The 25,267-nt window shown below is 46.5% G+C and overlaps 1 protein-coding gene across 1 annotated transcript in view; it reads left to right on the top strand.

Moving 5' to 3' along the window:
* LOC134910906 (uncharacterized) overlaps positions 1 to 24,992 on the top strand; it is a 111,829-nt gene extending 86,837 nt beyond the window's left edge. Inside the window, exons 5-7 of the mRNA XM_063919293.1 lie at positions 9,253 to 9,280; positions 16,024 to 16,058; positions 24,343 to 24,992. Of these exons, the coding sequence (XP_063775363.1) occupies positions 9,253 to 9,280; positions 16,024 to 16,058; positions 24,343 to 24,522 (243 nt within the window). The 3' untranslated portion in view covers positions 24,523 to 24,992. The remainder of the gene's footprint in view (positions 1 to 9,252; positions 9,281 to 16,023; positions 16,059 to 24,342) is intronic.
* The last annotated feature ends 275 nt before the right edge of the window (positions 24,993 to 25,267 follow it).

Below are 25,267 nucleotides of genomic sequence, written 5' to 3'. Positions count from 1 at the left end.
TAAAAATAATATTGTGAGGTGTGAGGTGTTCAGAATAGACTGAAAATGAGTGGAAATTATGGTTTTTGAGGTTAATAATACTTTGGGATCAAAATGACCCCCAAATTCTATGATTTAAGCTGTTTTTTAGTGTTTTTTGAAAAAAACACCCGAATCCGACAAAAAAAATTCGGTGAGGTTTTGCCAAAACGCGGTCGAACCCAAAACACGGCCGCGGAACCGAACCCAAAACCAAAACACAAAACCCGAAAAATTTCAAGTGCACATCTCTAACTCTAATACACACTGTCAAATACACGGACACAGAAACCTTACCTTCTCCTTCCTGGCTGGGCTTCATGGGATGGCTGCTGTTAGATATCCACCTGCACCAGCAGGAGAAGGCAGGGCTGCACACAGATCGTCGAGCACAGGGAAAGTTGGGGGTGTGGCCTAATCACGGACCCCCGTGGCCACGCCAACTTTTAGAGAAAACCCTTCCAGATCAACATGAACTGCCTATCCGGGCCAGAGGGAGAGGAGGTGCACGGGCACGGCACCTCAGTCAGTGCAGACAGAGCAGCAAGCTGGGCTCGGCGGCGGACCACAGCGATCACTACTCCGCTGTGCTGGAGACAGCGTGGCGTGTGGGGGGTGCCGCACATTAGGGGGTGCCTGTGCGCACCAGGCACCCCCCGTGCGCACGCCTATGCTCATTTGTTGCATGCACTATCAAGAAGCTGAAGACCTAAGGAGCTGGGTAACTTTACCTATCCTCAGGTCTCGAATGCCCCTCATTTTATCTCCTCTAGCCCTGTCCATTACATCAGATGATGAAATCAGATGCTTCCCTTCGGGGCTGTTTCTTAGGACACAGCAATTACAGATATGTCTTTACACATCTTGCCTCAATACCCCTCCTTATGCATATTGCCTCAATATCCACCTCTTCTACCCCATTCACCTCCTTGTGGCAGTGATCTACTGCCCCCCTGGCTGCTGTTCACCTTTCCTTGACAACTTTACTTCCTTGACAACTTTGCTGCCTGGCTACCCCACTTTCTCTCCTCCGACCTCCCCTCTGTCATCCTTGGTGACTTTAACATTCCTATTGACATCACTAATGCAGCTTTCACAAATCTTCATGCCCTTTCCTCCTCCTTTGGACTTTCTCAATGGACCTCCACCCCTACTCACAATCTCGGCCACTCCCTTGACCTTGTCTTCACCCACCGATCTGATCTCTCTGATTTCTCTAACTCTTCCTTCCCTCTCTCTGACCACCATCTGCTTTCTTTCACCCTCTCATCTTCCCCTCTCCATGCCCAGACCCACCATCACCAGACGCAATCTCGGGTCTTTTGATCCCACTATCCTGTCCTCCCTAGAGACTTTCTTTTCACTTCTTTCCACCATGACCTGTCCCAACCATGCAGCCTCTTTTTATAACTCTTCCCTAACCTCTGCTCTCAACTCTGTGCCCCCCCCCCTCTCCTCTGTCCCCGTTCGCCGCTCTAAACCCCAGCCTTGGCACACCAAAGCAACACGATTCTTATAAAAATGTTCACGCTCCGCTGAATGCTTCTGGAAGAAATCTCGCTCTCTGGTGGACTTCCTCCATTTCAAGTTTATTCTCTCCTCCTACAGCTCTGCTATTTCCCTCGCCAAACAATCATTTTTCCAAGTACTCATCTCTTCTCAGTCCTTTAGTCCATGCCGTCCCCCTCCTCCTCCTCCTCTCCCACCCTCCCTCACTGCCACTGACTTTGCCTCCTCCTTCATCTCAAAAATTGAGGAAATCCGACACAATATCTCCTCCCGTCACCGCTCTGCTGCCCCCCACCCTCATCATCCTTCCCCTCCATCTATCCCACCCTCTCCTCCTTCTGTCCCACTACAGACAAGGAAGTCCACTCCCTCATCTTATCCTTCCCCCTCAACCTGCCCCCTGGACCCCCTCCCATCCCTCACTGCCTGCTCCCACCTTGCTCACCTCATCAACCTATCACTCTCTACCGGCATCTTTCCCTCTCCATTCAAACATGCTCTGGTCTCACCTATTCTCAAAAAACCCAACCTTGACCCTTCATCACCCACTAGCTACCGCCCCATCTCTCTTCTCCCATTCGCCTCCAAACTACTTGAATGACTGGTCTACAGCCATCTCACAAGTTAGCTCTCTGGCAACTCCATCCTTGATCCACTACAATCTGGCTTTCGCCAACTCCACTCCACTGAGACTGCCCTGATGAAAGTCACCAATGACCTGTTTTCGGCCAAATCCAGGGGCCACTTCTCCCTGCTTGTCCTTATGGCTCTCTCTGCTGCCTTTTACACCATGGATCATCCTCTTATCCCCTGCACACTCCAAAACATTGGCCTCTCTAGCACTGTCCTTGACTGGTTTACCTTTTACCTCACTAACCGCTCCTTCTTTGTGTCTGTCTCCGGCACCACCTCACACCCTTCCTTTTGGTGTCCCTCAGGGTTCTGTCCTCAGACGCCTTCTGTTCTCCCTGTATACCTCTTCCCTGGGTGCGCTCATTAACTCCTTTGGCATTCAACCACCTCTATGCTTATAACACACAACTCTACCTCTCCTCTCCTGATCTGTCCCCCTCAGGTTTCCAGCTGCCTGTCCACCATCTCCTCCTGGAGGGCTGAGCAGTCTCTGAAGCTCAACATGGAAAAAACTGAACTCATTATCTTTCCCCCAGCCAGAGTAACACCCCCTACCAATATCTCTGCTTGGGCGTCACTCTTGACTCCTCCTTCTCCTTTGCACTCCTCATCCAAGCTCTGGCACAATCCTGTCATTTCCAGCTACGCAACAATGCTTACATCAGGCCATTTTTCTCCCAGAGTGCAACTAAACTCACGGCTCGACTACTGCAATGTTCTCCTCACTGGCCTCACTTGCTCCCATCTTGCTCCCCTCCAATCTGTCCTGAACTCTGCAGCTAGGCTTATCTTCCTCTTCCGCCGCTCCACATCTGCCATTCCCCTTCGGCAAAATCTGCACTGGCTCCCATTCCCCTACAGAATCCTCTTCAAACTCCTCACCCTCACATACAAGGCCATCTCTAATTCCAATGCCCCCTACATCTCCAACCACCTCTTCCTTCATACTCCCTCCTGACCCTTATGGTCGGCCAATAACCGTCGCCTCTCCTCTACCCTGATCACTGCTTCCCATGCTCAAGTTCAAGATTTTGCACGTGTTGCAACCCTTCAGTGGAATGCGCTCCCCCGCTCCATTGGACTCTGCCCGACCTTGCAAAGCTTCAAACGGGCACAGAAAACCCACCTATTCAGAAAATCAAACCCTTCCGATGCATAACCTAGTCCTGAGGCTGCTCCTCCATCCTCCTGCCTCATGCCTTGACCATCTCTGCTTTGCTTACACCCTGCCATCAGGCTTCCTCCCACCTGCTTGCACCTCATGTCATCTGTCTGGCACCCCTTCCTACTAGGCTGTTTGCTCCTCAGAGTAGGGCCCACTTTCCTCTGGTTGTCAAAACCCTCTTCTAGACACATTTCACTCACAGTCCTCTCCTACTCAGCGACCATCTTTACCCGCTTTTTCTCCTGCTGGTGAAGGCTCATCTCCATCTATGGCCACCAGTAGTGCGCTGATCACTCACTCGCTACTTACATCTTAGCTGTATTATGTTTTGAGAATTGTGGTGCTCTTTGTTACCTGTACTCTATTTTGTTATTTATTTACTGTAATGTTAAGTTTTGGCTCCCTGTACTGGCCTTTGTCGGCGCTGCAAAATACTTGTGGCGCCTTATAAATAAAATATAATAATAATAATAATAATAATAATAATATGACATGCAGCAGGAGGGGTTACATAAATTATACCAGCGGATGGGATGCCGGCTGTCAATATCCTGACAGTGGCATCCCGCCCCACCAGAATGCCAGCAGCAGGGTGAGCACTAAGAGTCCCCTTGTGGGCTCACTGCGCTTGCCATGCTGCAGGCTGCGCTTGCCACAGGATCTATTCCCATGCCACAGGATCTATTCCATGTGAGCTGCGCTCGCCACAGGATCTATTCCTACGCTGTGGGTGTGTCATGACTGAGGTTTTTGTGAACCCGGTGTAGTGAAGTCTGTGCGGGCGACTGGAGGATTATGTGAATACTACCACTGACCTGGTTTGGAAATGCTGTGGACTCTGGGTTTCCTCCGGTGACTGGGAAGAGGAACCGCAGCAGAGATGGCCGAATCTAGGTTCTCCTCATGCAGGATTAGGTCGGCAGACAGGAGGCATGCTGAAGGTCTCCTGAAAGACAGAACTGGAAAGGCACTGATGAATCAGTGAAGAATACCAGGTATAATTGTGCTAAAGGGCACGGGGTGCTTGGAGACACTGAGGTGCTTGCGGACACTGAGGTGCTTGCGGACACTGAGGTGCTTGCGGACACTGAGGTGCTTGCGGACACTGAGGTGCTTGCGGACACTGAGGTGCTTGGAGGCACTGAGGTGCGTGGAGGCACTGGGGTGCGTAGAGACACTGGGGTGCGTAGGGGTGCTGAGGCACGGAGGTGCTGGAAGCATGGAGATGCTGTGGCACGGAGGTACTGAGGCACGGAGGTGCTATGGCACGGAGGTGCTGTGGCACGGAGGTGCTGTGGCACGGAGGTACTGAGGCACGGAGGTACTGAGGCACTGAGGTGCTGAGTCACGGAGATGCTGAGGTGCTGGAAGCACGGAGGTACTGAGGCACGGAGGTACTGAGGCACGAAGATGCTGGAAGCACGGAGGTGCTGAGGCACGGAGGTACTGAGGCACGGAAGTACTGAGGCACGGGGGTGCTGGAAGCACGGAGGTACTGAGGCACGGAGATGCTGGAAGCACGGAGGTGCTGAGGCACGGAGGTACTGAGGCACGAAGATGCTGGAAGCACGGAGGTGCTGAGGCACGGAGATGCTGAGGCACGGAGATGCTGAGGCACGGAGATGCTGGGAGCACGGAGGTGCTGGGAGCACGGAGGTGCTGAGGCACGGAGATGCTGAGGCACGAGGTACTGAGCCCTGGAGATCCCAACTACAACAGCAGTAAAACTGAAACACGACAGCTGTGGTTTTCAGGGGAGAACACGGAATTCAGTACTGTGCCTTTAAGACGAAACATTGCAGCTGTACCTTTACATTGAGACTCAGGGAAATGGTGAAATCCAATGGCAACACACAAGTAAACCAAACGGTAACAAGGGAGCAGAGTTTCCACAGGAACTTAGGTACAAAGGTTACCTTTAGGGAGCTCAGCTTAAGACCCACACAAGGCTGTATGTGACATAAGGAACTGGCCCAGATTACAACTCAGCCTCCTGATTTATACTTCCTGGTCCTTGATGATTGGTGGGCAGGATTAGGTGATGTCACTGTCATGTGACTACTCTAGCCAAGGCTGTGATGTAGAATGAGGCCTAGCAGGCCAAGAGAACACTGAAGCCTGGACTTCTGCAAAACACAGGATGCTTGCTTTTAGATTACTGAATTCAGCCTCACACAGGAGATCACCACAGGTGGAGCTGATTACCTATTACCTCTCAGGCAGAGAACTCAGGAAAACTGACAAGCTGTTTAACTCCGTGAGTGAAAAGACACAGGATCCAGGACAGATGGCAGGGGTAAGTCACCAAATATAAAACCTACAGTCAGGATTGTGACAGTATCCCCCTCTTCAAGGGTGGACTCCGGACACCCATCTTGAATCTTAGAGGAACTTGAGAAATTCATACAGAAGAATTTAGGACCTTCGTTGATGCAGATTCCAAAGGTTTAGGACTAAATTCTTTAACTACAGCGTTACTGAAAGTCTGTAAGTCATGGAACACAGGATCATTACTCTCAAAGAGCATGTTGGCCCACTCCAAAGCTCTTCCTCTGAATGCCAGGAATAGATATCGAGTAACGTTGGAAAGAGTTACTGCACCTGAAGGATCAGACTCCATCCGAGAGAGAAATTGTTCAACCAGAGCGGCATATTGCAATAAATCTCCATCAAAGTAAATAGGTGGAAAACCATCAGACGAAAGCTTAGAGGATGAAACTGAAGAAAGCTTTGGCTGGACGAGTAGGACTGGATTGGATCCGAGGATACTTGGATTGGCTGGAGCCAAAGGAGACGGACCAGGCTGGTCCTGGAGTATTGCTGGACCGGCTGGAACCGGGACGGACTGACCAGGCGGAGCCTGGAGTATTGCTGGACCGGCTGGAACCGGGACGGACTGACCAGGCGGAGCCTGGAGTATTGCTGGACCGGCTGGAACCGGGACGGACTGACCAGGCTGGGCCTGGAGTATTGCTGGACCGGCTGGAACCGGGACGGACTGACCAGGCAGGGCCTGGAATATTGCTGGACCGGCTGGAACCGGGACGGGCTGAGCCCTTTCTTCACAGGGCTGGGCTGAGGCAAGAGCCCCCACTTCACGGGGCTGGGCTGAGGCAAGAGCCCCCTCTTCACGGGGCTGGGCTGAGGCAAGAGCCCCCTCTTCACGGGGCTGGGCTGAGGCAAGAGCCCCCTCTTCACGGGGCTGGGCTGAGGCAAGAGCCCCCTCTTCACGGGGCTGGGCTGAGGCAAGAGCCCCCTCTTCACGGGGCTGGGCAGCACTCTGTAGAATCTCTGGCTGGGCAGCACTCTGTAGAATCTCTGGCTGGGCAGCACTCTGTAGAATCTCTGGCTGGGCAGCACTCTGTAGAATCTCTGGCTGGGCAGCACTCTGTAGAATCTCTGGCTGGGCAGCACTCTGTAGAATCTCTGGCTGGGCAGCACTCTGTAGACTCACTGGCTGGGCAGCACTCTGTAGACTCACTGGCTGGGCAGCACTCTGTAGACTCACTGGCTGGGCAGCACTCTGTAGACTCACTGGCTGGGCAGCACTCTGAAGACTCTCTGGGGCTGGACGCTCTGAAGACGCCCCTCCTGGGGCTGGACGCTCTGAAGACGCCCCTCCTGGGGCTGGATGCTCTGAAGACGCCCCTCCTGGGGCTGGACGCTCTGAAAACGCCCCTCCTGGGGCTGGACGCTCTGAAAACGCCCCTCCTGGGGCTGGATGCTCTGAAAACGCCCCTCCTGGGTCTGTGGACACGGACTCCTCTGTGACTGTAAATGGCTTGAACATTCTTCTCTGGACACCCAACTTGGGATAAGGTCTTTTAACCACCGGACCCCAGTCATAAATTTGAGTCTCTCTCAGAAGAGTAGCCTTCTTGATACCCCCGTCAGCAGCAGAAGAATCGGATACTGTGGATGACTTGTAGACATGAGCACTATGATACTGAGATTTGTCACTATTACCTGGCTTGCGAAGAATGCAGTCTTTAACAAAATGACCAGAATTTCCACAGTAAAGACAGAGATGTAGCTCCTTACGCCGCTGACGTTCAGCTTCAGAGAGCTTGGGCCGTGGATAGCTCTGATGAAAAACTTTCCCTTGCGCAGAGGAAGAGACTCTATTAACTGGATGGGACAAAACAGGATCAACAACGTTGGTAGTATTCCTGAGGAGATCAGGCATCACAGAGAGAATACTAGACAAAAGTTCTTGTAACTGTAGTAACATCTGGTAGAAAATCTGCAGTTGGTCAGGAGTCTTAGAGCAGAAGGTCATAGAATCTCTGGAGGACGAATTCCGCTGCAGACACTGTGCCAATCGATGCTGAGTCGACTCCAGACCTTCCAAGCGTCCTGCAATATTGCTTAGGAGGTCATGCGTCAGACTAACACTTTCGGCCGGGTCCATGTGGCCAGTTCCTACTGTCATGACTGAGGTTTTTGTGAACCCGGTGTAGTGAAGTCTGTGCGGGCGACTGGAGGATTATGTGAATACTACCACTGACCTGGTTTGGAAATGCTGTGGACTCTGGGTTTCCTCCGGTGACTGGGAAGAGGAACCGCAGCAGAGATGGCCGAATCTAGGTTCTCCTCATGCAGGATTAGGTCGGCAGACAGGAGGCATGCTGAAGGTCTCCTGAAAGACAGAACTGGAAAGGCACTGATGAATCAGTGAAGAATACCAGGTATAATTGTGCTAAAGGGCACGGGGTGCTTGGAGACACTGAGGTGCTTGCGGACACTGAGGTGCTTGCGGACACTGAGGTGCTTGCGGACACTGAGGTGCTTGCGGACACTGAGGTGCTTGGAGGCACTGAGGTGCGTGGAGGCACTGGGGTGCGTAGAGACACTGGGGTGCGTAGGGGTGCTGAGGCACGGAGGTGCTGGAAGCATGGAGATGCTGTGGCACGGAGGTACTGAGGCACGGAGGTGCTATGGCACGGAGGTGCTGTGGCACGGAGGTACTGAGGCACGGAGGTACTGAGGCACTGAGGTGCTGAGTCACGGAGATGCTGAGGTGCTGGAAGCACGGAGGTACTGAGGCACGGAGGTACTGAGGCACGAAGATGCTGGAAGCACGGAGGTGCTGAGGCACGGAGGTACTGAGGCACGGAAGTACTGAGGCACGGGGGTGCTGGAAGCACGGAGGTACTGAGGCACGGAGATGCTGGAAGCACGGAGGTGCTGAGGCACGGAGGTACTGAGGCACGAAGATGCTGGAAGCACGGAGGTGCTGAGGCACGGAGATGCTGAGGCACGGAGATGCTGAGGCACGGAGATGCTGGGAGCACGGAGGTGCTGGGAGCACGGAGGTGCTGAGGCACGGAGATGCTGAGGCACGAGGTACTGAGCCCTGGAGATCCCAACTACAACAGCAGTAAAACTGAAACACGACAGCTGTGGTTTTCAGGGGAGAACACGGAATTCAGTACTGTGCCTTTAAGACGAAACATTGCAGCTGTACCTTTACATTGAGACTCAGGGAAATGGTGAAATCCAATGGCAACACACAAGTAAACCAAACGGTAACAAGGGAGCAGAGTTTCCACAGGAACTTAGGTACAAAGGTTACCTTTAGGGAGCTCAGCTTAAGACCCACACAAGGCTGTATGTGACATAAGGAACTGGCCCAGATTACAACTCAGCCTCCTGATTTATACTTCCTGGTCCTTGATGATTGGTGGGCAGGATTAGGTGATGTCACTGTCATGTGACTACTCTAGCCAAGGCTGTGATGTAGAATGAGGCCTAGCAGGCCAAGAGAACACTGAAGCCTGGACTTCTGCAAAACACAGGATGCTTGCTTTTAGATTACTGAATTCAGCCTCACACAGGAGATCACCACAGGTGGAGCTGATTACCTATTACCTCTCAGGCAGAGAACTCAGGAAAACTGACAAGCTGTTTAACTCCGTGAGTGAAAAGACACAGGATCCAGGACAGATGGCAGGGGTAAGTCACCAAATATAAAACCTACAGTCAGGATTGTGACAGGGTGTCTTGGACACCCGTGAGTGGGAATAGCCCTGGCTGTCTGGATTGTCAGCTGTTGGGATTTCAGCTTCAGTATCCTGAATGCCAGGATCCCGACAGCCGGTATTTTATCTGCATCCCAGCAGGAGATGCCTGGCATGAGTGAGCCAGCAGCTCCCTGACAGCTCTGCTAATGCCGGGCGTCTTTTTTGCTGAAAATGCAACTTATTTGCATCACTGTATGACGCACAAGCAGCTTATGCTGATTAAAATGATACGTGGCATGCCTATATTCTGTGTCCAACTGTGACTGTATCTGCATACAAAATGCTACGTTACAGGCCATTCCCAGGAAAACACTGTAACGTAGCATTTCATGTGCAGATGCAGCTGCAGTCACACACAGCATATAGACATACCGCATATCATTGTAATCAGCATAAGCTGCTTTTGCCTCCTATTCACATAACAATGTGACGTAGACACATAAAGACGCTTGGTGCTACTGAGTAACTCCAAGGCATGGCATGACTAGAAGGGCTGTTTAACGTGACTACAGCAAGGATGTAGGAGAACACATCTGTAAGGGAGAATGGTCTCCAGTAGAATGAGTAGTATGGGTGGTATCCACTCCTTATCATGGTGCAAGGAGGCATTTAAAATGTAGCATTGGGTCATACAAAGGAAATTTTACTTTCAGCCATTCACATTCCTAGAGAAACAAGCAAACTGGCAGATGTGTTGTCCAGAGAGAGACTATTATTTAACAGAGTGTCTCTAAAAAACGTGTTTCAGAAAATTGTCTTAACATTAAGTACACCAGTGGTAGTGCTCTTTACTTCTCCTTTGAATGTTCAAACTCCTCTATTTGTTTCTAGAGTCTGAATGAAGGGTGGAAGATCTTCTACATGGAAGATAGACACACTGTCTTTTCCATGGATGAACATTTAATTTCCGAATGCATTTCACCAACTGGCTATTCTGTTAAGAGTATTGGACAAAATCAAAATAGGTTAGGTTAATCAAATCATTCTGGCCTAGCCAGTTTGGCCACCCAAATCTTGGTTTCCCCTCACTGCACATCTCAGAATAGGTCCTAAAGTTATGCTGGGGCTTCCTACTGATTGCTTTCTAGACGTTCTGCAGAATTTATCTTGCTCCATGTTGATGGCAACATTGATGGTCTGTTGATGGACTTACCCCTAGCTACACCCACAACAACTCTCATTAACGCTTTATTGAGACCAAGGACAAAGGCTAGATAGTCTGCAATGATTATAGTTTATTTTTGGGAATCTCTGAATTTCTGTTATTCAATTAGGCTTAAATGTTTTGGTCACAAATTTGAACTAGAAATTTCATCAGCACCATCAGATCATACAGCTGAGCACATAGAATTTACCTATGCTTGCTGAGAGGTATTTTATCTAGAGCAATTCATCCTAGAAACTTGGGATATTGATCCATTTTTGTCACACATAGTGGTTTTGGATGCTACAGTGATCTTACTTTCCAGCTCTTCGAAGCTTGCCTTCTTATTGGCTCTAGCCTTTGGAGCTCAGGATGTATCACTCACTTTAATTAATATATCCAACCCATGGCTTACTCAGAAGCCATAAGGGTATCACATCATTTTTAATGGCCACACAAAAACTTCTATGGCAGGTAATTCCATTGTGGAATTTTACATCATCAGGGATGATTCATATAATAATCATATAATAATCTTGTGTAGTCTCTGGTCTATATACCTGTCTCTCACGCCTCCCTACAGACAAGATATTTGACAGTTTTTCATCAACTGCAGAAAAACAATTAGACCTTCTAGGCCTATTACAATCCAAGGTTGGATTGTGTCAGCTATTAGAGGAGAGGAAATTGACGCATCTTGTTTTAACGGTCATTCCTTTCGTGGAGATGCGACTACTAAGGCTGACTCAAAGGGCTTGTCTGTCCAGACCATTATACAGGCTGCCCATTGGTCATCTGCTAGATTCTTTGCCAAATACTATTGGAGGCCTTCTGATTTGCTAAAATAACATTCCTCTACACAAATACCAGGTATATGGTAATCTGCCCACTTGCTGTTGCTAGGTGGCAAGCCTCCCAACAAACAAACTCTAGTTTGCAGGAATCTATGACCTGCACACTTTATTTATTCTAGGGAATAGGATTACCACCTAGCAACAGCTCCAATCCCAGCCAGTCCTGTTGCCATTGTTGTCAAGGCTGTCTTTCCATATGGGCTTAATGGGCACTTAGCCAAGGGCCCCAGGAGTATAAGGCCCTTAGGCTGATAGCTAAGGGTCCCCTTTTTCTAGGGGTATCAGATTTTTTAAAATCGACCCTGGGGAACTAGAGATATTCGACTTCAAAGCAGCAGTCCCCATCCAAGCCTGTTAATTGCTCTTCCCATCCAGATATCTCAAGTTCTGTCTGACTTAGAGTTTTTCTGAGGGTATACTCCAAAAGCTGGGATTGACTCTCGCCTTTCAGTGGACACTGGCAGCTTGTCTCTACTATGCCCAGAATCAGGGATATCAGCCTTCCAGCAACTGGTCCCTGCTCCACCTCCACACGCCTAATATGCAGTTTTATATTTTTATTGGTGGATTGCTCTGGCTCCTGAACTCTGATCCCCAAGTCCCCAGTACCCCCTGAAAGGTGTGACTCTCTAGTTGTTTATACTATTGAATGCTAAGAAATCTATTTCCAGGAACTGGAGATATCTGCAATAAAGCAAGTTGCCTTCCCACAAGAAATTGATGAATATTAAGCCCACTCCACTATCCACCCCTCCCCTGTGTATTAAACACCCCCTACTACTCTGGAAGTCATGTATCATGGCCTCTTCATTCAGCCCAATGCCCCCTTCTTAGGTTTAATGTTCTCCCTCCCATCCCATTTCCCTCCATCTGTGCAGTAAAGGAGTAATTAGCAGAAATTACTGCTCCAGGTCCTACATGCTGAGCGGACGATAGAACACCCCCTAGCGCCCGCGGGACATCAAAACTGCCACTGATAGCACCCCCCACTCTTACCGCTGGAAGATGGGTAGGGCCCCTGTGCATTGCTTTGCTCAGGGGCCTACACTGCTCTTTAGACGGCCCTGATTGTTGTTGGTTGTCTTTGCTATGGAATTTGGTTATAGTACCTTTTGTTATTGCCTTTCCTTTAGAAACCTCCGAAAGACCAGAGTAAGGCACAGAAACTAGTCCAGGGTCTCATATCGATTCTTCAAAGTTCTACCTTGATGCAGAATGGATTTATGTTACAACTTTATACTGGACTGTTTCACTGCTCAGTTGTGTTACATTTTAGACTCGCATTTTACTGCACCTTCCCAGTTTATTTTATTACCATTTGAATTTGATGCATTATGGTGACTGTGTCCTCAATAAAATTGTTAATTCCTGCATCCTTTGGCTACCTTTTATTTAGTCTGGCTATAGCAGTTATAGTGCAATTGTATTCTTCTCTCTCTTTATTTAATAAGGGATCATGATTGCCATCAGTAGGCTTCCGAGAAACTGATTCAGTGAGCAGTAGCCCCACACAACTGCCAGAATGCATGTAATCTGTGCACTACCTAGCTGCTGGGCAGGTGCAGCTTCATTGTGTGGTATATATTGACCAAAGATGGACTTTGTTGTTTGTTTTTGCCAATTTAGTTGATTTTGCAAATCAGATATTTACTAAAAGCGAAATCAGTCAAAAAAACATACCGGGCAAACAGCTGATTTTTGGCCGTCTGTGAATGTACAGCGGCTGCAGTGCATGTGTTATCATGATGTGATTGTATCCCGGAAGGATGCATTTGCATAATTATTGAAAGGCGACAGGCATTCGTGGGCAGCGTGTCATGGCCGTTTTCGGGGCTGGCCGATGGCGTCGCCTGTGTGTCCTGAGATCGGAAATATAGCAGTGATGCTTCTGCCTATGGTGTCAACCTCTATTGGAGGTTTTTGCGATACGATTGCAATTGAATTACAATTGCATTGCGGGGCAGTGCAGCACATGCTGAACAGCAGAATAAGAGGAACCACAGAAGCTTCTTGTGCATGTGATATGTTTTATCCAATAGAAAATCAAAAGTAAGTGACATTCAATTTCTTTTGCAATTTTTTTTTTTTGGATGATATTTATAGGCCTATTTGAACGACAGACTTTACACTACTTAAAAATTGACAAACATCAATGGCAATTGTCAAATCGATTTTAAAATTGACTGTTAGTGAAAATGTAATTTAGACCCTGAAATACAACGTCAGTTTTCGTCGATTTAGATTGTTAAAAATAAAAAAGATATAAAAATGTTACTTTAGTAAATAAAATATACCCCTTAGTGCAGAGGCGGATTGGCCATAGGGTTTACAGGGAAGATTCCCGGTGGGCCAACACACCTGTGGGGCCTGTTTTGTTAGAGGACATGTGGTCATTTTTATAGACATAGTGAATAAGATGCAAAATAATTTGCATATATGAAAATTACTTTGCCACTTAGCCTGCGATTGCAGATGATCTAGTGTATGCTCTGTCTGCCTGCTTGGCTGACATATAAGATTGAGTGAATAGTGATTGGGATACGGTTGGTGTAATAAGCAAGAAAATACTGTATATCTTTCTAAAGAATTATATAGTTTCTAAATTCTGAAGGTGTATCATATAATGTGCTCATAATATTTAATTTTATTTCTTTTTAACTTCCCCCTTGATGCTGGACATGCCCACTATCTGGAAAGTCTTGGGGGGAGGGTGCTGCTGCCATGGCCCATGGCTAGACCTTACACCTCTGGTGCTGCCCATGTGGGGCCACTAGTACAATTTTTCCAGGGCCGCTTTTTGTTTCCAATCCGCCTCCGCCTTAGTGTCAGCATGAAAGTGATTTCAAACTTTGTCTTTCCCTGGCAGCAGTGGATTGTTGAGAAAATTGTTCCCGATATCCTCCTGCTGTTGCTAGGTGGCAGTCCTATTCCCTAGAACAAATAAAGTTTGCAGATCGTATTCTCTGCTCTGATCACTGGAGTATTTATAATGGGTGCAGTGTGTGCGGTGAACACGGGCCCCCGGGGTCCACACCGCACACCCTGCACCTGTTATTTTTAATACTTACCCTCTGCAGTTCCTCGGCGCAGCAGCAGCGCTGCAGAAATCACTGGGAAAATGGCGCAGTGCCATTTTACCAGTGTTTTGCGCATGCGCAATATAAAAATCACTGGGAAAATGTCAGCCGCACCATTTTTCCGAAGATCTGTGCGTGTTCTGTAGACTCTGGGACAGCGCTAGGGTCTCCTAGTGACCCTAGTGCCCAGAGCGAAGCGCTGCCGTCGGCTAGGGAGGAAGGGGCCCAGATGGAACCTACACACGGGCCTCCTCCTCTCTAGAAATGCCCCTGGCTCTGCTGCCCTATTTCCTACCACTATTAAATCCGGTGTTGGGGAAAAATAAAGGAGGAAAAAAAGCTGAGTGGCACACGTCTCTCTTCATTATTTTGCACTGGACTATGGCCTAATAAACTACCCTCTACTGGTCTAATAGGATAAGGTAGAGAATGTATTATAGAATACTAATTACTAATATAGAATACTAAATGATCTTTTAAAGGTATGCGGTTAAAATACAACCGTCGGGATCCCGACTGCCTCAATACTGACGCTGGGATCCCAACAGGGGTACTATACCACCACCGGAATACCGGCGAAGTAGGGCAATTCCCTCTCTGTGGGTGTCCACTACACCCATAGAGGAAGAATAGAACCTGTGGTGAGCTAAGCTCGCCACTGAGCCTGCAGCATGGTGAGCGCAGCAAGCCTGCAAGGGGCTTCATTGCACTCTGCCCACCTGCCGGCATTCTGGCACACGGGATGCCGATGTTGGTATGCGCCGGCATACCATACTGATCCCCTTTTAAATAATTTACTAAATAGGTACATAAAAGTACATATAAAGCATATACTGTACCTACAAGGTACGGGTTGCATATACCCACTGGGCACAGGTTCACCTTAAGGGTATAGTGTCATTGTGATTTTGTACATTTTTTCTACAGTGCTGCTGCATACTCCAGAGTACACCCACAAATATCACTGCCTAGCAACACAGTACATGTTCTATAATATTATTTACTGGTTACATTACACCTGCCCTGTAATAATGCCAATTGAGGCGTAGTTCCCATAGCATACCTCCCAACTGTCCCAATCTTCGCGGGACTGTCAAGTTATTTTGGGACTGTCCTGCTGTCCCGTGGTGGGGGATGGGGGGGTTAGTTGGGATGCTCCTGTAACTCGCTGCTCTGCCTAGCAAAAGATGCTGTGCGCAGGCCTCTATTCATGGGAGACAGAGGGTCTGGGGGCATGCCAGCAGCTCACAGAGCCCTGGCATGCCCCCATAGTGACAGAAAACAGTGGCTTATTTCACGATCGCGACACTCCCACAAAGCCACAGCCACTTTCCTATAGGCCACGCCCCCTTTTGGATGTGGAGCTTCTAGGAGTCCCACTTCCCCATATCCTGATGTTGGGAGGTATGCCATAGCCAGCTTTGAGTGTGTACCATTTCCTGGTAACTAGTAAAATATTGAAAATGTATTAAAGTATATAGCGTTAATTTTAAACAAAATAAGAGCAGATACTGTAAATTAGATCTCAGTAGAGTCATTTTTTTATTTCCTGTAAAAACTAAACAGATTTCTTTTTATTTGATTTTTCTTAATCTTTTAGGAAATAAACCATCACAGCCACAAGTGAGGAATCTGGTAAGCACTATACATGTTCCTCATTTAACAGCAACCAAAGTGGATGTCTGCACCCTATATAAAGTATATGTGAAGATACTACCATAGACTGAGGGAGGGCGGGGTGTTAAATTGACCATGGTAATTTACCATGGGCTAATTAATCCCCCAGGGCTATTCATTTAGTCCCCGAAGGCAGTCTACAGGCTGTACTTAACAAGGATTTCTTTTTACGTCTGAACAGACCCAAAAAGAAATCCCTGATGTTTTTGGGCACCGTACACACAGTTCTTGGAACCATTTGCGTTTTTATAACGGGTGCAATAAGTGCGGTGCACATGGGGCCTTGGGTTCAGGGGGTCCTACACTGCATACATTGCATCCATGTTTAATTACTTACCATTCTGGAGTCCCACGTCAGAGCTCCAGTGGCGGTAAATAATTACTGGTAAAATAGTAATTTAGGGGGACATTTACTAAGCAGTGATAAGAGCGGAAAAGTGAGCCAGTGGAGAAGTTGCTCCATCAACCAATCAGCAGCTCTGTATAATTTTATAGTATGCAAATTAAAGATGTTACTTCAGTGCTGATTGGTTGCCATGGGCAACTTCTCCACAGGCTCACTTCTCCGCTCTTATCACTGCTTAGTAAAATGTCTCCCTTTGTCTCAGTTTTCTATGTGTTAATGTCAAAAACAGATTCATGTAATGGGCAAGAAAAACGGGCTGTAATTGAATGGCACCAGACATTAAAGCTCAAGGGTACATCCCTTTATCACCCCTGTTAAATTAACAGGCAAAATCAGTACCCTCTATAACTTCAATGTCTGCACAGTACAGATGAGATGGAATAATTTTCTGATAACTGTTTCTCGTGACCAGATACAAGTATGCTTGCCTTGCTAATGAATGTATCAGCCTATATCTTCTCACAGGAAACACCTGATGGAAAAATAGTGTGTTCCACCTGTATTTTGCAATGACATGTTACATAATCTGAATAATGTATTGCTGTGGCTGATGTGGTAGTGAGTGCTATGCTAACCCTCACACAGGGCTGTTTCTAGCCAATTTGGCTCCCAGTGCGAGATTTAAAAATGTGCCCCCCCCCCCCCCATAGATATAAAAAGTAAAAGGCATGCGCGTGTGCTCCCGGCAAAGGGGGCATGGCATTGGTAAAACAGGAGTGGTCTCTTTAAAATGGGCGTAGCCTCATCTGCAAAGACTACCTTACACCCCAGTTTTTGACCTTGCACCGACAGATCACTGCGAGCACAGGAAAAAAAAAATATATATATATTATGCCATACACCGCAATGCCCTTGATACATTAAATCCCCATTTTACACATTACGGCAGGCAAGAGTCCCCATTTTACACATTACGGCAGGCAAGAGTCCCCATTTTACACATTACGGCAGGCAAGAGTCCCCATTTTACACATTAGGCAGTAAAGTGTCCCCATTTTACACATTACGGCAGGCAAGAGTCCCCATTTTACACATTACGGCAGGCAAGTGTCCACATTTTACACATTACGGCAGGCAAGAGTCCCCATTTTACACATTACGGCAGGCAAGAGTCCCCATTTTACACATTACGGCAGGCAAGAGTCCCCATTTTACACATTAGGCAGTAAAGTGTCCCCATTTTACACATTACGGCAGGCAAGTGTCCCCATTTTACACATTATGGCAGGCAAGAGTCCCCATTTTACACATTACGGCAGGCAAGTGTCCACATTTTACACATTACGGCAGGCAAGTGTCCCCATTTTACACATTACGGCAGGCAAGTGTCCCCATTTTACACATTACGGCAGGTAAGTGTCCCCATTTTACACATTACGGCAGGCAAGTGTCCCCATTTTACACAATACAGCAGGCAAGTGTCCCCATTTTACACATTACGGCAGGCAAGTGTCCCCATTTTACACATTACGGCAGGCAAGTGTCCCCATTTTACACATTACGGCAGGCAAGAGTCCCCATTTTACACATTACGGCAGGCAAGAGTCCCCATTTTACACATTACGGCAGGCAAGAGTCCTCATTTTACAGATGATGGCAGGCAAGAGCCCCACATTCCGGCAGGTGGCGGGGGGGAGAGAGAGAGAGGCTGACTTACGTTTGAAGCGGTTCTTTCCACTCTTCGGCCGCCTCTCCCTCGTCTTCGCGGTGCCGGCCCTTGCTGCAGCTTGGCTCCCCCTCCTCCCGAGTACCCAGCTCGGGGGGCGGAGTTTCGCGGAATGACGCGATTAGCTGGGTACTCGGGAGGAGGGGGAATTCAACGAGAACAAGAAGTGCAGCGGCGGGCGCCCCGTGCAGTTGCACGGCTCGCTCGCCGCAAGAAACGGCCCTGCCCTCACATATTGCTGGGCCCCACTGGACCTGCTAATGGGCTCCTATTAGACATTTCAATGGTGAATCTTTTACATTCCAGCAGAGCCGGCCCTACGCATAGGCAAACTAGGCAAATGTTTGGTATGCCTATGGGCACCAGCAGCTTCTGCTGATTAAAATGTTATGCGGCATGCCTATATACTGTGTGTAGCATTTTGTATGCAGAAACAGCCACAGTCGCACACTCTATATAGGACTCAGGGATGTGCGGTGAGCTAAATGGCTCAGGAGACACTGGCTAGCACCAGAGCTAGGTTTACATGAAATATATGAGCCAAAGTGTGCATCTTGGCATTATACACAGGTGCAGCAGTATAAACTCCATGAAAATTTGCTGGGTTTTGATCAGAGATGTGCTGAAAAGATAGGCTGGGGAGGCAATGCCTCACCTGCCATAGACTTTTTACTCCAGAGTTTTGGCTATAAAAACGATTAGAATAAGGCAAACAAGATATTTCAAACATATTATTTGTATTTTTCATATACTTTATACAGTCAAAACTCTGGCAAAAACGTTAGTATGACAGGAAAGGATCTGCCTCACCCCACCGCACGTCACTGATATAGGCATGCCGCATATCATTTTAATCACCAGACACTGCTTGTGCATCCTAGCCACATAGCTATGCAAAAAAGATGCATTTTCATAAAAAAAGGCACCCAACATTAGCAGAGCTGCCAGTTGACTCACGACAGGTATCTCCTGCTGCATGGCGCATTGAGACAAGATGTATGAGGACACATCTGTATCCAAGCAGAGGCAGAGGTTGTGTGAGTGCTGTGTGTGGGTGGGTTGGTTGTGCAATAGTGTTCGGCATATGTGTAAGGGGCATTATGCATGTCATGTGTATAAACGCATTAATAATGAGCAGGAAATGTGTAAGGGGCACTATGTGTTTCATTATGTGTATAAGGGCATTAATAACGTGCGTCATATGTATAAGGGGTACTATGTATGTAATTATGTGTATAAGGGCACTAATAATGTGCAGCATATGTGTAGGGGACATTATGTGTGTTGTTATGTGTTTAAGGGCATTAATAATGTGCGGCATATGTGTAGGGGACATTATGTGTATAAGGGCATTAATAAAGGTTGGCATAATGTGTAAGGTGCATTATGTTTATAAGGACATTAATAATGTGTCTTATATGTGTAGGGGGCATTACTGTGTGGTATTATGTGTATAAATGCATTACTAATGTGTGGCATTATGTGTATAAGGTGCTCTACTGTGTGGTGTTACATATAGAAAGGTCACTACTGTGTGGTCTAATGTGAATAAAGAGCAATATGGTGTGGTGTAATGTGAATAAGGGGCCATTCAGTGTGATGTGAATAAGGGGCACTACTGTGAGGAGTAATGTTTACAAGGTAAAGTGGTACTACTGTGTGATGTAACGTGAATTAGGGACACTATTATATGATAACATGTGAATAAAGTTGCAGAACTGTGTGGTCTAATTTGAATTGGGGGTACTAATGTATGGCCACTCCCCTTGCCAGCAAAAACACACACCATTTTGTGTTGTGTGCCGAATGTGCGCACTGTTCCTTTTTAAAATAAAGGGAGTAGGAACACCAAAATAAGGACAGCTATGGGTGATGGTGCTGGGAAAAGGGTGCAGGGTGAGAGGCGGAACTAACGGTGGTGCTAGGGGGCACCAGCCAAAATCTTGCCTAGGGCATCATATTGGTTAAGGCCAGCTCAGCATCCCAGCCCTACACTACTACACACCTGAGTCTTGGCCTATTACAATATAATATCAAATCATGTACAACATATAGTTGTTGGATCAGATTGCACTATGCCAATATAATGTTGCATCTATGGGCCCGATTCAGATCTGAATGCTGCTGTGCGTTTTCTCACAGCGGGTGATTATTGAACTAATGCGCATGCATATGCACCACAATGTGCACGTGTATCGCCAAACAGTGACAGGATGGTGAGACAAAGTTCGATCGCACGGCTGTTTTCAAGGTGATTGACAGGAAGAGGACGTTTATGGGTGGTAACTGGGCATTTTCAGGGAGTGTCTGGAAAAACGCAGGCGATCCCAAGCGTTTTTAGGGAGGGTGTGTGACGTCAGCTCCTGCCCCGATCAGCCTGATTTCTTCGCACTGTAGGAGTAAGTATTGAGCTACACACAGACTGCATACACTGCACAGAATGGAAACAATATTCAGTGGTTAAGGGGGTGGAGAAGCTAGAATATAAGGAAAGGCTTGATAGGCTAGGCATGTTCACAGTGGAAAAAAGGAGATTAAGAGGGGACATGATTAACATTCACAAATATATAAGGGGACAATACACAAAGCTTGCGGAGAATTTGTTTTAGGTAAGATTAACACAAAGGACACATGGACATCCGCTTAGCTTAGAGGTGAGGAGATTTCGCATACAGAGACAAAAAGAATTCTTCACAGTAAGGACAATACGTGTTTGGAATTCCCTGCCTGAGAGAGTAGTAATGGCGGACTCAGTCATTATTGTTAAGAATGGGCTAGATACATTCCTAATGGATAAGGATATAAAGGGTTATGCCAGGTAGATCACGTTTTCTAGTAAAAAAAAAAAAAAAAGAGGAATAAACAGAACAGCCAACATTCACAACAGATAAAATAGTCCTAAAAATAATACAGTGTAGGAGACCACTAATAGGTTGAACTCGATGGACAAATTGTATTTTTTCAACCTCAGAAGCTATGTTACTTTGTTACTATGTGATGCGAACGGTTTTGCAGCTGTCCGCTGACTGAGGGGAATTTTCGCACAGCGTACACATGCAATCGCACATTTGCATGGGGAAAATTTTCACTCCCTCTGGGCGGCGACTATCTGATCGCAGGACGGTATAACTTGCAGCACAGCGATCAGGTCTGAATTAGGTCCTATGTTCCTACTAAATAACTCATAGTTTTGGTTAGAACCTACACATTGTTAAATGTTTTTTCCATAAAAGAGTAAAACTGTGATCTGTGTTGTACTGCATGAGGGCATTTTATATTAAAATGACAGTACTGATTTCCTTAAAATGCCAGTGTCACCCAGCACCTAAGTGAAAGCAAGGTGCACTGAAATGTGGTTTAAACTGGAGTTCATCAGAAAACTCTTCTATAAACAGCTTGGACTATTCCAAAAGCTGGTTACGGAAGGTGGCAAATTGCAATACAACTGCACTTTTTTGTGCTACTGTAGCCATGGGCGCAATCAGTGTTGGACTGGGGCATAGAGGGCCCACCAGGGAATGCAGTGGTAGAGGCCCATGCTTAGGGGTATTTATCTGGGCCCCATGATTGATATATATAGTAAATACTGTTAGTGCATGCATGATAATGTACCAGATTTATAACAGCTATGCACTGTAGATAATATGTATAATGTACAATTCAAGTGCACAGTCTGGAACCAGATTCCTAGAGGAGGAGGTGGGTTCCCAGGCAGTGGGGCCCACCGGTGGTTTCCCCTGTTCCCCTGTGGGCCAGTCCAACCCTGGGCATAACTATAGTGGGTTGAAAGGGTGCCGTTGCTATGGAGGTCAGAGGCTTAGCTGTGTCTGGATTCAGGTTATAAAGTTGCATACAGTACAGATTTCCCAGATTTGTCTACTTAGCAATTGGGTCTGATCCATTGCCCAGCCTGAATTGTGTGACATTGCATTTTCAGTGTGAGGAGTGTGCAGTGGATGTTATAATGGTAAGAGGGCACTGTAATGTGGCATAAGGTAATTAATTCAGAATTGGATGTGGAGTCCTTGCAGAATGATCTATCTAAACTTGAACTCTGGGCGTCTAAATGGAAAATGAGATTCAATACAGACAAATGCAAGGTTATGCATTTTGGGACTAAAAACAAACTTGCATCCTACATATTAAATGGGGAACGCCTAGGGGAAACAGAGTTGGAAAAAGATTTGGGGGTATTCATTGATAATAGGCTTAATAACCGTACACAATGTCAAAACACAGTAAAGAAGGCAAGTAAGGTGCTAGCGTGCATAAAAAGGGGAATTGAGACAAGGGACTCGGATGTAATCATGCCGCTGTATAAGGCATTGGTACGTCCGCACCTGGAAAATTGTGTTCAGTTTTGGGCACCATTGTATAAAAAAAGACATCAGTGAACTCGAAAGTGTTCAAAGGCGAGCTACTAAATTGATTAAAGGCCTAGAAGGACTGGACTATAAGGAAAGACTTACTAGGCTGAATATGTATACACTAGAAAAGAGGCGCCTAAGAGGAGATATTATTAATATCTTCAAATTTGTAATGGGACATCACAAAGAGTTATCAGAGGAATTATTTATTAATAGAACACAGTTTAGGAGGACACATGGGTACTCGCTGCGACTGGAGGAGAGAAAGTTCCGAACGCAAGGGAGGAAAGGGTTCGTCACTGTTAGGGCAATCAGGATGTGGAATTCCCTGCCAGGGAAGGAGGTAATGGCGGACTCTGTAATTGGATTTAAAAAAGGATTGGATACATTTCTGAATAAAAAAGCTATCCAAGGTTATAATACTTAAAATATCAACGTGGTTAATCCGGGGGTAACATGAGTTATCGTAGCTAACTAGTCATAAAACATTATTTAGCAAGTCTGTAGAATCATCACAACTTAAAACAGGTTGAACACGATGGGCAATTTGCCTCTATTCAACCTCAAATACTATGTTACTATGTTACTATAATTTGAACTGGAGGGCACTGTAATGTGGCATAATCTAATCTACTCATTGTAATACAGAGGACACTATAATGTTACTTAATAAGAACTGGGGCACTTTCATGAGGCACAATATGAAATGAAGGCACTGTAGTGTGGCATACCATGAACTAGGGCACTGTAAAGTGGCATCATTTGAACTGGAGGGCATGCTAATGTGGAACACTGTGAACAGTTAACATAATATTAACTCATACATGCCTACCTTGCTGCACCCTCCTCCGGGAGATGGCAGTGTGGTAGGCTAATGAGGGCGTGGCCGGCAGCAATGGAGGCAGTCTGGGGGCATGACCGGTGGAGAAAGTGGGCAGACCAGGGGCGTGGCAGCACGAATGTGAAAACTGGCACTGAATAGCAGGGGGCGGAGCTATGATGATGCAATTCAGCGCAAATCACGTCATCATATCCCCCTCGAACCGCCCACTTGTTCTCTGTTGTGGGTGGCCGAAGGGGAGCTCGGGGTGTGGCCGAGGGTGGGGTGCAGGGGGCTGCCTGGGAAAGTGGTAGACTTACCCACCTTTCCGGGGGGGAGGGGGGGGGGGCGGGAGGAACACCCAATTTTCGGGAGCCTTCTGCCCATTTCGGGAGGGTAGGCAAGTATGTATTAACTATGGCTCTACTATGGTTCAGAAAATAAACTAAGGCACTATTATGGGGCATAAAAAATATCTGCTGTGGAGAGGTGTCTCTCAAGAAGCACTGGGACAGGGGCCCTTTTATTATGTTGCTATGGGGCCCACAACGTTCTGGTTATGCCCCTTACTGTAGCTTCTGCTTACTGAGAGGTCTTTGAACATTGTTATTTTTTACTTTTTTTATGGGAAAACCTTTAACATAGATATTTGACAGGTCTTGTTTCTTAATGATAATACACATGACTTGGTTGTAACAGTGAAGCACATGTTGCTAATACCTAGGCTAAAATGGATTACCCTTGCAGTATTTGCTGTCCTTTCACAATAGTGTTGCTTTATGCATAATTTAAAGCCTTCTGTTTCAATCAAATGATGTCATGTCAGAAATAAATTGATTTTGTCCTTAGCAAATGACAGTGTTGAACTTGCAAAAGTTAGCAAAACAATAGACAGAAATGTGGAAATGTAACTGCGTATTTATCTATATTTTATATAATTCATTCATTATTTGAAATACCTCTTTCTGCTTGAATAATTGCAGGAGAACCCTCCTCAGGATCCTACCGTTTACACTGTAGACTATGGAGTGTTAGAATTTGGGAGTAGCGAGCCCTACAGAAATTCAGCAGATCTGTGCGTATTGGACCAAGTTGAATACGCTACAATCATATTTCCACAGGAAAAGCCAACTATGGAAGATCATAGGGACAGGACAGCCTGAGACTGCAATATCGGGCTGATAACACACTGTTCTGATTGTTTATTTAAGTGACATAAGCTGCTCTGACAGCAATATCTGGTTCTGACAACTGTAATGATCATTTCTGAGCAACACCATTTCATTGCTGAAACAAAAACTTGGGTTTTGTACAGTAGATAGCAGTCTCTCAGCCAACATACTATATGTTTTCCTCCATTTCAAACATTAGTTTATTACATTCAGTGGGTCTATAAGAAATAATAGACAGGAAATTACGTATGTAGTTATATACCCTGATGTGATGTGGGAAGATTGCGTGAAATACATCTGGGAAAGCAACAGACATGCCCTGAGTCCTTAACATACGAATGTGTATTAATCCTTTCTCTACCAAGTAGAAAATTTGCCTTGAGAATAACTATACTCAGACTCCTGGCTGAAGCGCATTTGCCTTCTTAGAACTTAAAAATTATTGCAGTGTACTTTGTATATAGCCTGTTATATTTTATATTATTTGTAATACAACATGTCTGTATATTTATTAAAATATTTTTGCATTTAAAATCAAGTTGATTTGTTTTTGAGTTCAGTGTTTTTTGATAACTGCAAGCTAAAGAGAAAAGCAAAGAAGCACAAAAAACTTCATAAATAAATAAATAAATAAATAAATATATAAATAAATAAAATAAGTAAGCACAAACCAGATAAACAATGTAGACAATGTGGACAATGTAGCACAAATACTCTCTTATGATGTCTTTTATGA

The sequence above is a fragment of the Pseudophryne corroboree genome, chromosome 4 (genome assembly GCF_028390025.1).
Source record: "Pseudophryne corroboree isolate aPseCor3 chromosome 4, aPseCor3.hap2, whole genome shotgun sequence".
Classification (NCBI taxonomy): Eukaryota; Metazoa; Chordata; class Amphibia; order Anura; family Myobatrachidae; genus Pseudophryne; species Pseudophryne corroboree.
The sequence above is the reverse complement of the archived record's forward strand: the minus strand, read 5'-3'. Positions and strand labels throughout refer to the sequence as shown.